Here is a 15133-nt window from a genome sequence, read left to right on the forward strand (position 1 = left end):
GAATTTGGTCTTTGGGTGTAGCTTGTAGGGACCTCGATGGGATTGAAACTCTAACCAACTCTAACCCTACAATTTGCTAACAAAAATAGTCCACCAGCTAAACCACACTGCGGCTCTACCATTGGGGAAGAAATATTCTCAACAAACCAGTACACTGCAATTCAATTTTTTCTGTTGGTTCAGCTCATTTGAGAGCAAAATAAGAAATGAAATTCAGTAGCAGAAAGAACTGATAAACTTTATAAGCTTTCCAAAAAATAAAGTATTCATCACTTCACTTTATGCTAGTGCTGGATGAAAAAGGAAATGGTTATTTGAGTTTGAATTCCAGTAACAACATCTGGGTGAAGATCTCTATTGCAGAGAGTCAGACAAGTTTTCCGTGTATCAGAGATCTACCTAAAAACCTTCAAAATAAGCCCTTAGAAATTTAGATGACAAGATTTGCTTCAGTCCTGGGCACAGGGATAAACATCACAGTGTCCTAAACACAATTCAGCCAGACAACTGGAAACAGTGGTTTCATCCCAGATCCTATAAATAGGTGGTCCTGCCCAGGTTGTTTCAGGCGTTGTTAATGTGACAGGTTAATTAGGTCTCAGCAAGGTTTTGCTTTCATGGTTCAACTCTGCAAGTGAAATGGTTTCCAAAAGCAGTTCAGCTTTCAGGTGATACGAAGATTTTGATTCAACACTGCAAAATGGCGCAAGTTTCCCAGTGAAACTCTTTGATGAGAAAGTTTGTATATAACCAGGACAGAGTTTTTGTGCTAAACTTTAGCCTAAGTGACTCAGGCAGCCTCATCACCTGTAGCAGATGTCATTGCAGCTATCCACCACAGGATTTTCAGCCTTCAATAATATGGAGCCAGGAGAAGAAAAAACAATACAAAACCTTAGAGACCAAGCTCATCATTACTATATGAGGATTACAGAAACATTTATTTCATAAGAGGTTGTGGGGCTCAGGAAATACCCCAAGTTTCGGGAGAAAGCCTAAAAAGTCTAATAAAAAAAGCCTAATAAAAAAAGCGTGCTTTGACTGGTATCTTTGAGGCATTGTATGGCATGCTCTGATGAGCACTCACACTTCTCTGTCACTTGAAATAGATTGTAACAGCTCTGTTAGCAGAATTAGGGCTAAGTGTCCATAGCATGTTTCCAGATCTGGTTTTCCCTATCCTAAATAGAACTTTGTCCCCAAGTCAAAGGAGAGCAGAGGAAATCTTTAACTTAGTGTTGCACCTAACCAGGGTGGGTGATTGCCTAGCTCCACGTGCTGAAAGATACCATTAGACTTCTGTGGCACATAAAGCACAAAAAAGCAGGCCTAGAAGATTAAATAAGTGGCCTTCTTCCAGTGAAAGGTCAGCTTAGAGGGCTGTTAAGTAAAGAGGAAAAAAGCCCTGACAACACAACAGCTGCTGAGCTTTATAGGCCCTTTAGCTTTTCAAAGGACACCTGGCAGTGGTTTTCTCCTCATCTCTCTGTTCAGCTTGGACAGAAAAGTCTTTAACTAAACCTGAAACCTTAGAGGTTTTTGTGTGCCTTGCCCTAGTTTCCTGCTGAGCACCTGCCCAGAGGTTATTATTTCCGCTGAGGGTTCCTCCCAGGTCCATTAGAAACACCCAAGTACTACCCCAAGGATGAGCCCTCTCTTTCACCCTGTCTTTTGGAGTCCACTGGAGCAGACAGAAAGCCTCCTTTGATTGCAGGTGGATAAGTATTGGGCTCCACAGCCTCATTTTGGAAAGTGCTGAGCACCCTGATTTCCTGCAAAATCAATGAGGGCTGCAGGCGGTGTTGAAACACAAGCTACTAATAACTTTCAGCACACAACAATATGTCCCAGTCTTTTGTCTGTTCCTATTTCAGTATTTCTCTTTCATTCCTACCCTGTTTAGGAAAGGCTCCCACAGTCACCGTATTTTTCCTCTTTTTGTTCTCTAAATGGCACATTATTTTTTCATAAGACGTAATTTCTCCTGTCACTGAGACCCATACTTTCCCTGAGTGTCTCAATGTTTCTTTCTAATGTCTGGGGCTCACTTTTATTTGTCATGGGTCTAATCTTCTCTCTGCCTTTACAATTAGTTTTGCTGCACATTATACATTATTCAGAGAGATTTCTTAACTGAAAAGCAAGAAAAACTATTTCAAGCTAGAAGAGATGTTATCATTCAGCTAGATTCTGTGATTTTGGAGAATACGTTGTTGGCAGTCCAGAGATTCATTGTTTTATGTAAAAGTTTGCCCATGTTTTATGATGCTACTACTTTTATGAAAGAAACTGGAAAGAAAGAAACTGGAGATAAGAAAGGCAAGTGCAGAAGAGTTAATTGATGCCATTTTATTATATCTCTACCTTCAGAGCCCCTTGTAAGGTCCCCAGTGGTCTGTAAGAAGCTATAGGTTTGGAACAGGTTCCTTTTTTTCAGCTATATCTGAGTAGAAGTAACTCCTTTTTCTGCCACAGAGTTACTTCTAAAAATATGTTATTTAGATGAGTGCTCAATCCACACCTTTGCTCCATGACCAAAAACAGAAGCAAGACCACAGCTGTTGCAGGGCTGAATTTCCTCCTTACCTGAAGACAATGACTAGCATATTGCGTTCTCCAGAGCATCCAGGAAGAAAACCAAACTGATAAATCCCTTTGCAAAGTAGTAGCAGTGAGAGCAATAGTTGGGTCACTCATCCCACCACCAGGAAGATGCTCCCAGCCAGGCACAGTGCGTGTCCAAGGAGGGAGAGCTCTGTGGTTACAGCTACCACCCCAAACAACCAGAAGCTAAGTTAGTGGCAAGGCAGCAATAATTACTCATACTGAACAGCCTATTTAAGGGAAACGTAATGAAATCATGAAGAGATCAGTCTGCAATGGGATATTTTTGTTAAACAGGCAGATTATTCAAGGCAAGTAAGCTGTGCTGAAGCCTAGAAGATGAGTTTGAATGGGAAGAACCTGCCTAGCAATCCATTTTGTGCACACTTTAACTGTAGGATGGCAAAAAAAAGGCTCGTGTTTATAGTGAGAGCATATTATGAAGCCCTTAACAAATGATATGTGGTTTATAAAGCTGGCATGAACCAGTTCTGTACCAAAAGTCACAGTCCAGCTCTTCCTTCCATCTCTAATTTCTTGTTCTCACCTCATGCCAGTTTCTCCTCTGGAACAGCAAATGGCCATGTGGCTTCACGGTGAACTAAATCAGAGTGCAAATTAATCCAGGAAAGAAGGCAACAACTCTCATTGTCTCCCTGCTGTAGTTCATGGTGGGGCCACGTAAAAGCCTGCGCTGACAGATGGGAGAAGGAAGCTGGGAAGAGTAAGCCTTTCTTTTTTAGCAGCAGGGCTGGGCTTAACTGGCTGTAAAACAGCACTGTTGCTAACTCAGAATAAACCTATTCATTTCAGAATCCCAAGTGAAATAGGAAGTTATTTAAGTGATATAGAGATTGTACACAAGCCATACAGGACTGTATTTATGCTCTGGGAAAACAGTTACTTCTACAGGATCTGCAGAGGAACTGGAGCAACCAGAAGTCACAGCTCAACCTTGAGCTCAGGCGTTTCACCAGCTCTGGAATGGTTTTGGTTTAAGCTGGTGATGACCACAACAAGTAGGAAATTGGATTCAAGAATTTAAGCAAGTGTTTGTTTTGAAAACAAACAAACAAAAATGCTGCAAGAGAAAAAAAGAATATCCTTGCTGTGTTTGCTGGAGCCATAAACCAAGATATCAGGCTGTCCTTCAACCCACCAAATAGCAGAAGGAAGTTGCATGTCATTCCCATTGAGCCCATCAAATATTTTATGCCCTCTCAGCCCACCATTCATGAAAAGTGAAAGTTCTTCTCCTCTTTCAAGCAAAAGATAAATGAATTTGAAATTATATCACAGATTTTTTATGCCTTATCAGGAAACTGCTGTTATCCAGCAAGTGTAGGAGTGAAAGGATGTGTGATCCTGTCATCTGTGACATGAAAAGACTACTACAAACTGGAGATGCTACAGAGTTTGAAAAAGCCACCACTGCAGCTGGGGGTGACAAGAGCATCAAGAAGCAACAAGAGACATCAGAGGTGATACCAGCTGGGTCACTGCAGGTTTTTTAAAATAGCAGCAGATGTTTGCTCAGCTTTTATCAGACTTTCCAAAACATCTGGAAGTGCCTAGATTTGCAAGTGAGAATCAAAATCATTGATTACTAATAAAACAAAAAGAATAGTAATCATCATTACTAATCAAAATTAGTAGCTGCACATAGCCTGGATATACTGTTAAAGAGCTGAATGTGGAACGTCACAGTAAAAATGCTGTTTGTGGCAGGCATGATGCATACATGAGGCAGAAGCACAAGAGTTAGAAAATCTTCATGGGACATATTGTGCTAATCAGACTTCAGCCAGTCTGTTACACCAGAACACCTCAACCTTCTCTGCACTCAACGTGGAGGTGTGTGCCACAATTTTTTCCAAGTAAATTTATAGGTCCACTTCTGGCATGCCCCAAGTTCTTCCCAGATGACAAGAAGTTATGTTCACATTTGTGGAAGGTCTCTACAAGTGATCACAATAATGAAAAGCAGCTTCTAGATGACCTTGCAATACCAGCAGGTAAGACAAAACTACGGCGAAGCTGAACTTTTGGAGAACACAAACAGAGTCATACTCCAACTCTGAAGGTTAAACCAGTCTACAGATTCCCAAGTCTACAAATTCTGCTCACAAAGTTCAAAAGAAAACTACCACAACTAAGTTCATTAAAATATTTCAGGCTTTTCACTCCTGTCAGCTTGTTGAGTTCTACCTCCTTCCCTACTTCATGATGTCTACCGCAAAGCTATCTAGAAATAAATGTTTTTGCAGTGAAATCTCAGAGCTCAACAAGGAGTATAAAATGTTCATGTCAACAGTTAGGTAAATATTGGTAAGTACTGATGTGTTCAGATATTTAACTGCTCAGTTGAAATTTGACCACGGTGATTAAGTCTTTCAGGAATTGTCAGTCACTGAATTGCCACAAAATATGGCAATTCAGATGCCTACCCTTTGTTCTCAGTATATGTGATAGTTTTAATATTGAAGGCCAAGAAGAAACAGCGCTCTTTTCTGATGACAAGCTCTTCTGCGAACATGCCATGAACCTGAGGAAGGATGACTTCAAAGAAAAGACAGCTCTGAAGCTTTTAGAATATTATTTTGAATGGTACTCAAGCTGGTGTCTTGAAAGTCGGAGCCCCTTTTGCATTAGAAATAGAGCAGTAGCAGCACAGGACTTATTTTATGCACTGTGCACACAACCCAAAGTCAAGAAAGACACATACAAAATAGAAAAATACATTTTATGTATCATCTGAACATGTGATTGCTTTTGAGACTTCATCACAGGACTTGTTACTTGCTTTAAAATCAATAATAAAGCATTGGTACCTACCAGATATCAAAACATTTCAACTCTAGTTCCTTGTACTTGTAAAGAACTTGAGATTCGTATGATGACATGGTTCTTTGGTCTACACATTTGCAGAAAAACTCATTGTGGCATACAAATCACTCTCACGGGCAACAAAAAACTGACTGTAGGAAGGGCTACATTATACGTAATGCTCACTACTGGACGGAGACCAATGCAGAGAACAGTACATCCATAGAAAACATCTGTGTGTGCTTCTCCTATTATTAGATGTAGAAAAAATAGCTCTTAGCAGTGATTATAGGTCTAATGCCAAATTTCTTTTCAAAATCATACATGTTGATGTAGTCCAAGTCATAGACTTCTTTTTTATGGAGCCAGTGAGTAGTGAGAAAGTTTTGGAAAGTCTTTGGTCAGTTTTGAAAACTGTACCTTGTCTGGCTTAATGATAACACAATAAACTCAAATATTACAATGTGCAGAGCACTGGAATCAGTGTTATTTAAGAAATACGGGTGTTTTAGGGAACCATTGCAACGTCTCCCCCATTGAGGCTTACCAGATGATACTGTTAACCTCCAGAGCTAACAGATTTGAGCCAGTCTGACAGCTTTATACATATACTAAGTTATCAAGTTCAGCTTCGAATAAACCTGTGTGTGAGCCAATTGGCTCTCTTTGACAAGCATAAGCCTACTATTTACCTCCCAGAAGCAGGTGCCAGTATATTTTTAAATATTCCATAGGTCTGTTGTTATCCCTACAACATATAAGCAGAAATCCTATTTAGAAACCAAGTAGCATCTCCGGAATTTTTAGCAGAATACATCTCTCCTGCTGTCTTGTAAAACCATCACCCATTTTTGCCTGCTAACTATAGTCCAGAATGTAACAGAGTCTTTTGGCAAAAATATCTCCCACTGCCACCATGTCTCACTGAGCAGACATGTTATTTTTTGATTCTGCTATGCTTACTTCCACAAGATCAAGTGAGACCGAGAATGTTACTAATGCTCATAATGACATATTCTTAGAAATAATTTCAGTCATATATAACAAGACGGAATGACAGAGTCTAGGACAGACATCCAGTGAGACTGGAGACAAGAGATTAGGAGCAGCTGTTGTCATGAAATCCTGTATTTGCAACACTGCACAACTCTTCACGTTCCATAGTACAGTAGCACAGGGACTGGAAGACTCATCACTAGTCAATACAACAAAAAACTTTCTCCCTACCAGTTCCACTCATTGATTCATGTGTCTCCCAGGAACTCACAGAAGATTATGTCTATTAAAACCCTGGCTTGGTTCTGATGATACATGCTTTTATCTCAGAATGTGCACGAACCAAACAACTTGGCATGTGCACTTGTCACGTCTTCCACCCACCCAGTAGTTTGTACATTCCTGTTTTATGCAGTGTTGTCACATTAAAATTACAGAAAGTTAACTACAACATCTACTGTAAGTTTTACCTTCTAAATATGTATACCTATAGCCCTTATGGTGAACCCCTCTCCTGTTCCCACCATATTAACACAACTAAAAGTGGCACATGCACCAGAATAGACTGGGTCTCTTTCTCCACCAGCTCTGCCATCGTCCAAAACATTTCTATTTCACATATTCAGATTAGAAAGTTACCTGATCTCTACGTTAACACTTCTGCTGATGGTGCTCTTGCTGTCTCGTACCCTACTTCAACGGCCAGCTCCAGCGCCACCCGTAATTTCTTCATTTCACATAAAATCATAGAATGATTTGGGTTGGAAGGGACCTTAAGAATTATCTCATTTCAACCCCCCTGCCATGGGCAGGGACACCTTCTACTAAGTGCAAAACATGCAAAACGATAAATTAAACAAGTTTATTCTGCCTCAGAGCAGTTTCCTTGTATTCATTCTAGAAAGAAAAGACTTGGGAAAGATATGTAACCTGCTCTAGCAAGGCTGGGCAACCTGGTCTAGGTATCCTTGCTTGAGCAGCGTGGTTGGGCCAGATGACCTCCAGAAGTCCCTTCCTACGTCAGCCACTCTGTGATTCTGTAATAGCCATCCAAAGAGGAAGGACTGCTGTACAGAGGAAGAGAATAAATACTTTTTGATATCCAATGAAAACAGAACCAGATCAGGCTCCCAGTGTGGTGAGAGGGACTGAAGCCAGACATTGAGTAGAAAGTCTCCCCTGTTAAGACTGGAATGAAGGTTCTATCACAGAATCACAGAATTTCTAGGTCGGAAGAGACCTCAAGATCATCGAGTCCAACCTCTGACCTAACACTAACAGTCCCCACTAAACCATATCCTTAGCCTAATGTCCTTATGTCTAGGGACATTAGAGCATCTCAACAGCATCCTTGAATCAGAAAAACACCACCTGGGAACACCTGTTGTACACCTATCCCCTATAAATTCTGTTCCCGTGGAAATCATGCCATCGCAAAGATTAATACATTTTTATGCACCTGTGTTTGCTGCCTTAAAATAACTCCCCTATCCTAGATCCATTTCTTTCAAATCTACCTGCATTCACTGTGTCCCATGTACTTAAATACTCAATTCCCCTTGTCACTGTTCACTTCCTTACACTTTGTTATTCTGCCTGAATGTCCCTCCAAATGTACACATTATCCACTCATTGTTTGTTCAGCTAATTCCTTCCTCTCTGCTAGCTTTCTTACTAATAATGTTCTTACTAATAATGTTCATTGATGGCAGTCTGATTCCTTTTGTTCTCACATTTGAAACAATTCATTTAGCAGTCCACCTTCCCCTTAAATTTCTCTGTATCTAACACAACTAAACTCTTCCCTTTCACCTGCCCTTTCAGTGGTTTTATTTCTCTCCAACAAACCCACCAGTGAAGGTGGAAGCAAACACCCTGGAAAGTGACAATGATCACACTCTGGAGTAAGGATGATCCTATTAATCCTTTGGGATTTAATAATGAGTGGTATGCTCTTATGTGGGGACCTAGTATGGGCTCAGAAAGCCACGGGCAAATAGAATTATACTCTGTCAGATGGGCAAATGATTTCTTGAGAAGGCAACACAGACCTAGGTAAGAAGTACTAATAGCAGACATAATGCTATTACAGTTCTTTTCCGAGGGGCTAGAAATTCAAAGTTCATTTGTACTGTGTGATTTTCAGACACTGTTCTCTATTAAACACCATTCAAAACATCAGCAGGGTTTATGTGGTTAGTAGTCAGACCACTTGTGAACACCAGTTGTCAGTAGAGTTGGGATGCTGAAAGGCCAAAAATTAAAAGTATCTTTTTGTTTCCTAAAGGATTAATCTCAGAAGCATCCGGAGCACTCTTTTCATATTATAATGCCAGAAAATAAGGAAAAAAAAAGGCAAAAAAAAGCACATTTCATATACAAAATAGATCAAATTCTGGGTATGAATAAGCTGTCAACCTTCACATCTATGCCAGAATACACTGGATATAGATTAAAATCTATTCAGTAATACAAAATCTAATAGAGTAACTAAACTATATGAGAACAAAAAGTGAAGTCATATTATGCTCTCCAGGTGACCACTAGAAGCTGTCTTGTATTTAATGGTGACTTGGGCAGAAAAACCCAGAAAGTGAGTGCTTCATTGCACGCTGGGTAGTAAAACAACTTCTTACAGAGGGGAACAGAGCAGAAAACAATAAAATAAAGAACTATCAGCATAGACTTAGAACCAGGTAATCATGGAAGGAAATAATCACAGACCAATGTTAATTGCACCTATTATAATTCTCTTTGTGTAGAAGAACTGGGAGCTCTACTTACTTTCACAGAGACGCCTTCTCAGCTTCCCTCGAATTTTATCGATGGCATTGTAATCGGAGACATGAAACACGTGAGCAGACTTGGGTTCTGAAGCAATCTCATCGAGTTCCTCTTTTAAGGCTTCGCCAACACCCACTGCAAAGATCCTAATTCCAGCCTGACGGGCTGCAGTGGCTGGATCCAAGACGTAATCCTGGCTCCTTCCATCAGTCAGAAGGATAGCCACTTTTTTAACAGTTCGATCACTAAGTCTCCCACCTGCTTCTTTGGAAAAGCTGTACATGTTGATGTACCTGAGAGCATCTCCAGTGTTTGTGTTGCCCCCATAGTACTTAATTTTTCTGGCGGCCTCTTTGATTTCCTCACGGGTTTTGTATTTTCCCAGGTCGAACTCGGTGGTTGGCCGATCGCTGTATCGCACCACACCTACACGGGTTTTATCTGGGCCAATCTCGAAAGTTTCCACCAAATTAGCCACCCACTGCCGAACCTTCTCAAAATCTTCTTTTCCAACGCTGGAGGAGGCGTCCAAAATGAACACAAGGTCATAGTGAACGTTCTTGCAACCTGCAGGAGTGGCAGAATATATCGCTGAGGGAAGGTGAAAGACAAGTATCAGATATAACAAATATTCCCTGGGCATGGCTCCTCAGCGAGCTGTTCTGAGGAGGCAGCAAACCTCCCTATCCTGCAGAGAAAGTGCAGATTCTCAGCCTCTCTTCCTTGTGATTCACCTCATCTGTTTCAGGACATCTACAGTAGATTGGCACACGCTTCTCTTTGAAATGCAAAGCCTTTCTCTTCCTGCACTACTAACTTCCTTTGCTCAATCTTTCACCTACACCATCTGCATGCATATGAAGCTATTTTTCTCTTTTAAAAACTTCATTGCAGTCCCTCTGCTCAGGCAATGCTCTGAAATGACCTTGGCAGCTCAAGAGACCTGCTCTGACCTTCCCTTTGCCAATCCTGACCTTGAGTAGTGAAGCTTTCATGTTCCCTCTTGCATTAGCATTATGATTTATTTATGCTTAGCTAGAAGCACTTCTTCTGCTCAGCATGATATCTTGGTGAAGCAAGTTTATAACAAGATTATTTTGATTTTGAGGCTCTCTGCCATTGACTATTGACTAAAGGATGACTCACTGAATACTGGGATGGCTTCCTTGACAACAAAGGGCAGTTCCTTTGTGTGAGAAAAGTTCACTTATCTCCACAAACACCCTTTTGGCTGCAGCCATGATATTTGTAATCTGAGGCCTATGTAATCCAAAAGGCAAATGTATTTTAATTGCAGTTTTCTTGCCTTATGAAACCAGACTGGTCATATATTTGTCAGCTGCTTGCCAAGAAAATAGATCTCCCAGGAGATGTTTTCTATCTCTTTCTGAACACAGACAAGCCAACCAGCAGTATATTCATAAAAAGACCCAGAGGTGACCAAGACATATCAACATAATGCCACAGCTGGACAAAATGTATACATAGATATATTTAATTTACTATTATAAGCTATAGTCCCTAACAAATTACAGTTTCAAGACTGAAAACTGCTCTACAAAGTCAATGTATCTATGGTCACAACCATCAGCCATCATTTCTCCAGTAGTTCTTCTCCCACATCACCTCAGGAAGTACAACGAATCACATGAAAAAAAACAAACAAACAAAAAAAAAAACACATGTAACATGGTGCATGACAGAGAGCTGGTCCGTACAAGTGCCTGTGCCACTGCATCCCTTTTATAGGGCTTTTCTTTGCCCCATGGAACTGGAGATGTTATATGTGTCCTCTGAATTGCTGGCAATTGCTTTTAAACCCTGCTGCTTTGCCAGGCTCTGAGCTAGCCCACATCTATCCACACCCACTGAGGGCAGATCTGTCCTGTTTCATTATAGGACCCTGATTTCCCCAACTATTCCCACTACATCTATGGCAATGACCTCCTTTGGGCTCTAACCTGGATAAACCAACCTACTTCCTTTGGTCAGAAAATCTGGGAGTAGTGGTGAAAATATGTGATTCCAGTCATTCTTGCTCTACAGTTTGTGTGTTTTCACATCAGACTAGTTCCAGCCAAGTTCCAGCAATTAAATGCACATCAGTGACTAAGATACATTACATGTGCATCTGAAGTGCATCTCACAGCTCAGTTTCATAGGAAATTAATACAGGGCTGCTCACTAACGTGAACCAAAGCACAACAACAGGAAATGCTTGAAAAATTCACTGTGGAAGTTTTGAAATCCTTGCCAGGGCCCTGAGAGCATGGTTATTCTGTGGGGCTTGGCTATCACGGATCCATGGCCTTGGGTGAACTCCTCAGGAAGCTCTTCTAGGAGCATTCAAGAAACATTTGCCTCTCCTTCCTCTGCAAGCTGCTTTTAAGGTAAAGTTGTCACCCTTGGTCCTTGCCTTAGCCACTGACTGATTTCCCAGCTTCACTTCAAACCTGCCTCACCTCTGTGGACATGCCTGGAGAGTGGCTGACCCCAGCTGCTGTTTTCAGACCTCACAGAATGAGAGAATGGTTTGTGTTGGAAGGGACCACAAAGCTAATCCATTTCCAACACCCCTGCCATGGGCAGGGACACCTCCCACCAGACCAGGTTGCCCAAAGCCCCATCAAGCCTGGCCTTGAACACCTCCAGGGATGGGACATCCACAGCTTCTCTTGGCAGCCTGTGCCAGTGCCTCACCACCCTCTGAATGAAGAATTTATTCTGAACATTTAGTCTAAATCTATTATTTCTTAGTTTAAAGCCATTCCCCTTGTTCTGTCCATATACCCTCTGACAAAGAGTCCCTCCCCAGCTTTCCTGTAGCCCCCCTTTAGGCACTGAAAAACCGCTGTAAGGTCTACTCAGAGCCTTCTCTTCTCCAGGCTGAACAACCCCAATTCCCTCAGCCTGTCCTCACAGGAGAGGTGCTCCAGCCCTTAATCATCTTTGTGGCCCTCCCCTGGACTCTTTCTAACAGGTCCATGTCCTTCTGGTGCTGGGGACCGCAGAGCTGAACACAGAGCTCCAGGTGGGGTCTCACAAGAGCAGAACAGAGAGGGACAATCACCTCCCTTGCCCTTCTGGCCATGATGCTTTTGATGCAGCCCAGGATACAGTTGACTTTCTGGGCTGCAAGTGCACATTGCCAGCTCTTATTGAGCTTCTCATCAACCAACACCCACAGGTTCTTCTCGACAGGGCTCCTTTCAATCCATTCTCCACCCAGCCTGTATCTGTACTTGGGATTGTCCCAACTCAGATGCAGGACCTTGCACTTGGCCTTGTTGAACGTTACGAAGATGACACAGGCCCAACTCTCAAGCCTATAAAGGTCCCAGAATGTTGCAGGTGATGAAAATGAACATCATCTCTTGCTGTGTTAATTTCTGTTGCAAGGAATATTCCAGAGAGCTCACCCAGGTGCTGCTGTTCCTCCAGTATCTAAGGGAAAAACTAATATGTATGGGTTTGGGTTCATGTTGGGAACAACCTGTCCACACAAGATCACGTTCTGTGATGGCATTTTGTAAGTGAGGGAATGCTTTTCTCTAACCACAGAGCAAGAAAGGTCTGGATAGATACACCAGCAGCATGAGCAGCCTTCTGAACATTGCTGCAAGGAGGAAAATAGCAATTCTCTCAAGGGTAACGATAGCATGAAGATGATGGAATATATGGAATTATATTATTGGATGTCAATTACATTACATCCGTGTATATAGGTTAGATTGCCAAGTGTAGTTCTGCTTGCACTTTGTAAAATATAAAGGATATAACAGTAAAGGCTAAGCAAGAAATTTCTGCTTTCAAAATGAAAAAAAAACAAAACAAAAAAAAAAACAAAAAAAACACCACTATGTTAATCTATGATGCTTAAAAAAAAAAAAAAAAAAAAAAAAAAAAAAGAATATTTAATAAATTAGACTAACTAAATAATATAAAGGTTTAACTATAAAGCCCACAAGGTACAGACCTTCCTGTTGCTCATTTTAATGACTCTCAGCAGGTGAGGTGGCTGCAGTTTAAAAACAAACACAACAGAAAGAATCTATCCTATCTGTGTTCAAGGGCAATGAGCCTTAAAACAAGGTGGTTTTGAAGTTTAAAAAGCAATGCCTATTCAGGCAGTATTGCAGGGAAGAAAAAGATGGTCTTTCGGGATCATTTTCTTAAAGTTAGTGATTCTTTGCTTACAGACCTGATGGCAGTGAGATTAAATGCTGCAGAAAAGCTTTTACTAAATATTAATCTGCATTTTTAGCACAGTAATGTCCACTACTGGACAAAATTGATTGTTTTCCAAGAATGCTATTATAATGTTGTTTACTGGCAGAAACAGTTCATGTTAAGGGAATATGGGAGATAATTCATAGAAAGTGAACTTTCAGTTTTATAATTACAGGAATGCTCTGTGGAAACATAATTCTAGGAGTTGTATTCACCAGCTCAGACACTGAGTCAACCATTTTGCTATATTGCCATTAAAAATAGTCCACAAACAAGTCATAAGACCCAAATTATTTAAAGTAATCACAGAAAGAACATATAAATGGTACCACCATTTCCTTCCTTTGAGCGATCCACAAGCAAAAAAAAAAAATGCTATTCCACATTATTTTGTTACTAAGTACTTACTCCTGTTAAACTTGATACAAAAAGCCTTACATAGATCACATAACATCACTGTAAAGCAGCTATTCCCTAGCCAGAGAGAGTCTAAAAACTCCTTTTCTTTACTATAAATTAGCCAAGGTTACAGAATAGCATCTTCGCTAGAAAAAGAGACGGAAAGACTCCACCTCAAACATATATAAATAAATAAAAGATAATAAATAAACCTTTGGGCTTTCATAACAAATAAGCAGAGTAGGTCTACAATTGTATTTTCCCCTTGATCTCTAGCACTTCTAGATATCTCTTCCTATTTCCCCTCAAAAAATAATGTGTCCTTGTGAAGACAACCCATAGGAACAGCTTCTCAATCACACCACCCTCATTTACAGAATCGCAGAATGGCTGAGGTTGGAAGTGACCTCTGGAGGTGATCTGGTCCAACTCCCTGCTCAAGCAGGCCCACCTACAGCAGGTTGCCCTTCAGTGGCATTTGGGGGAAGGCGCTAACTGGCACAGGCCAAAAACCAGGTCAGGGTCCATTCTAGACAGTAGGAACCATGAGCCAGAAGAATGAGTAGAGTACCTTGACTCTGGTTAGTGCACCAGGAAAGCCAGCCAGAAGGAAGATTAGCCAGGTCTAACCTGAAACCCCCTGAAGACAACGTAAGGAATGGTCTCCATGCCGTCTCCATGGATGAGGCATATCCATGAGCAAACATCACGCTTCTCCCTTTGTTGTGGGTGGCTGAGCCAACTTGTCTAAGCCCGCAGCAGAACCAGGAACTCTAGTTAAATCATAACCTTGATCCCTGAGTTACCTCCATCCCTAAGGTCTGTTTTATGTTTTTTCAGCAGTAAATGTCTTGCTTGTTTTTTTTTTTTTTAATTTTTTTTATTGTTTTCCTCCTACCAATGATAGCATCTCAGCCACATAAAAGCCCCAGCAGCTATTTAACAGGAGTGGGATGCTGCATACCTGCTCTTTGTGCCTCAGTTCTCTCCCCACCGAACACAAGTGTAAGAAGAACCAGGAGATGGGGTACGCGGTGTCTTCCCATAACAGACATATCTCCTTCCTCACATCAGCTTGTCTTTTCACTGTGGTGAGAAGCTCGCAAGAAATCCAATTTGTAGTCTAGCAAGGAAAATAAAGAGCAAGTGTTATCTCATAGAAAAACAAACAGAAGCAATGATGCAAGCCATGGGAGCACCGTTCTGGGGAGCTGTCGCTTCCGCCTGTCATTTTGTTGACCAGACACAAACCACTCAGACAAAGAGGCAAGAAGTTCACCTACTTTTCAAATGC

General features: G+C 41.2%; 1 protein-coding gene across 1 annotated transcript in view; it reads right to left on the reverse strand.

Moving 5' to 3' along the window:
• COL22A1 (collagen type XXII alpha 1 chain) overlaps positions 1–14894 on the reverse strand; it is a gene marked incomplete at its 5' end in the record, with an annotated part of 198133 nt that extends 183239 nt beyond the window's left edge. The window contains 2 exons of the mRNA XM_082755403.1: positions 9211–9777; positions 14804–14894. Coding sequence (XP_082611529.1) covers positions 9211–9777; positions 14804–14894 — 658 coding nt within the window. The remainder of the gene's footprint in view (positions 1–9210; positions 9778–14803) is intronic.
• Positions 14895–15133: the final 239 nt, after the last annotated feature.

This window comes from Aythya marila (genome assembly GCF_965140915.1).
Source record: "Aythya marila genome assembly, chromosome: 2".
Taxonomy (NCBI): domain Eukaryota; kingdom Metazoa; phylum Chordata; class Aves; order Anseriformes; family Anatidae; genus Aythya; species Aythya marila.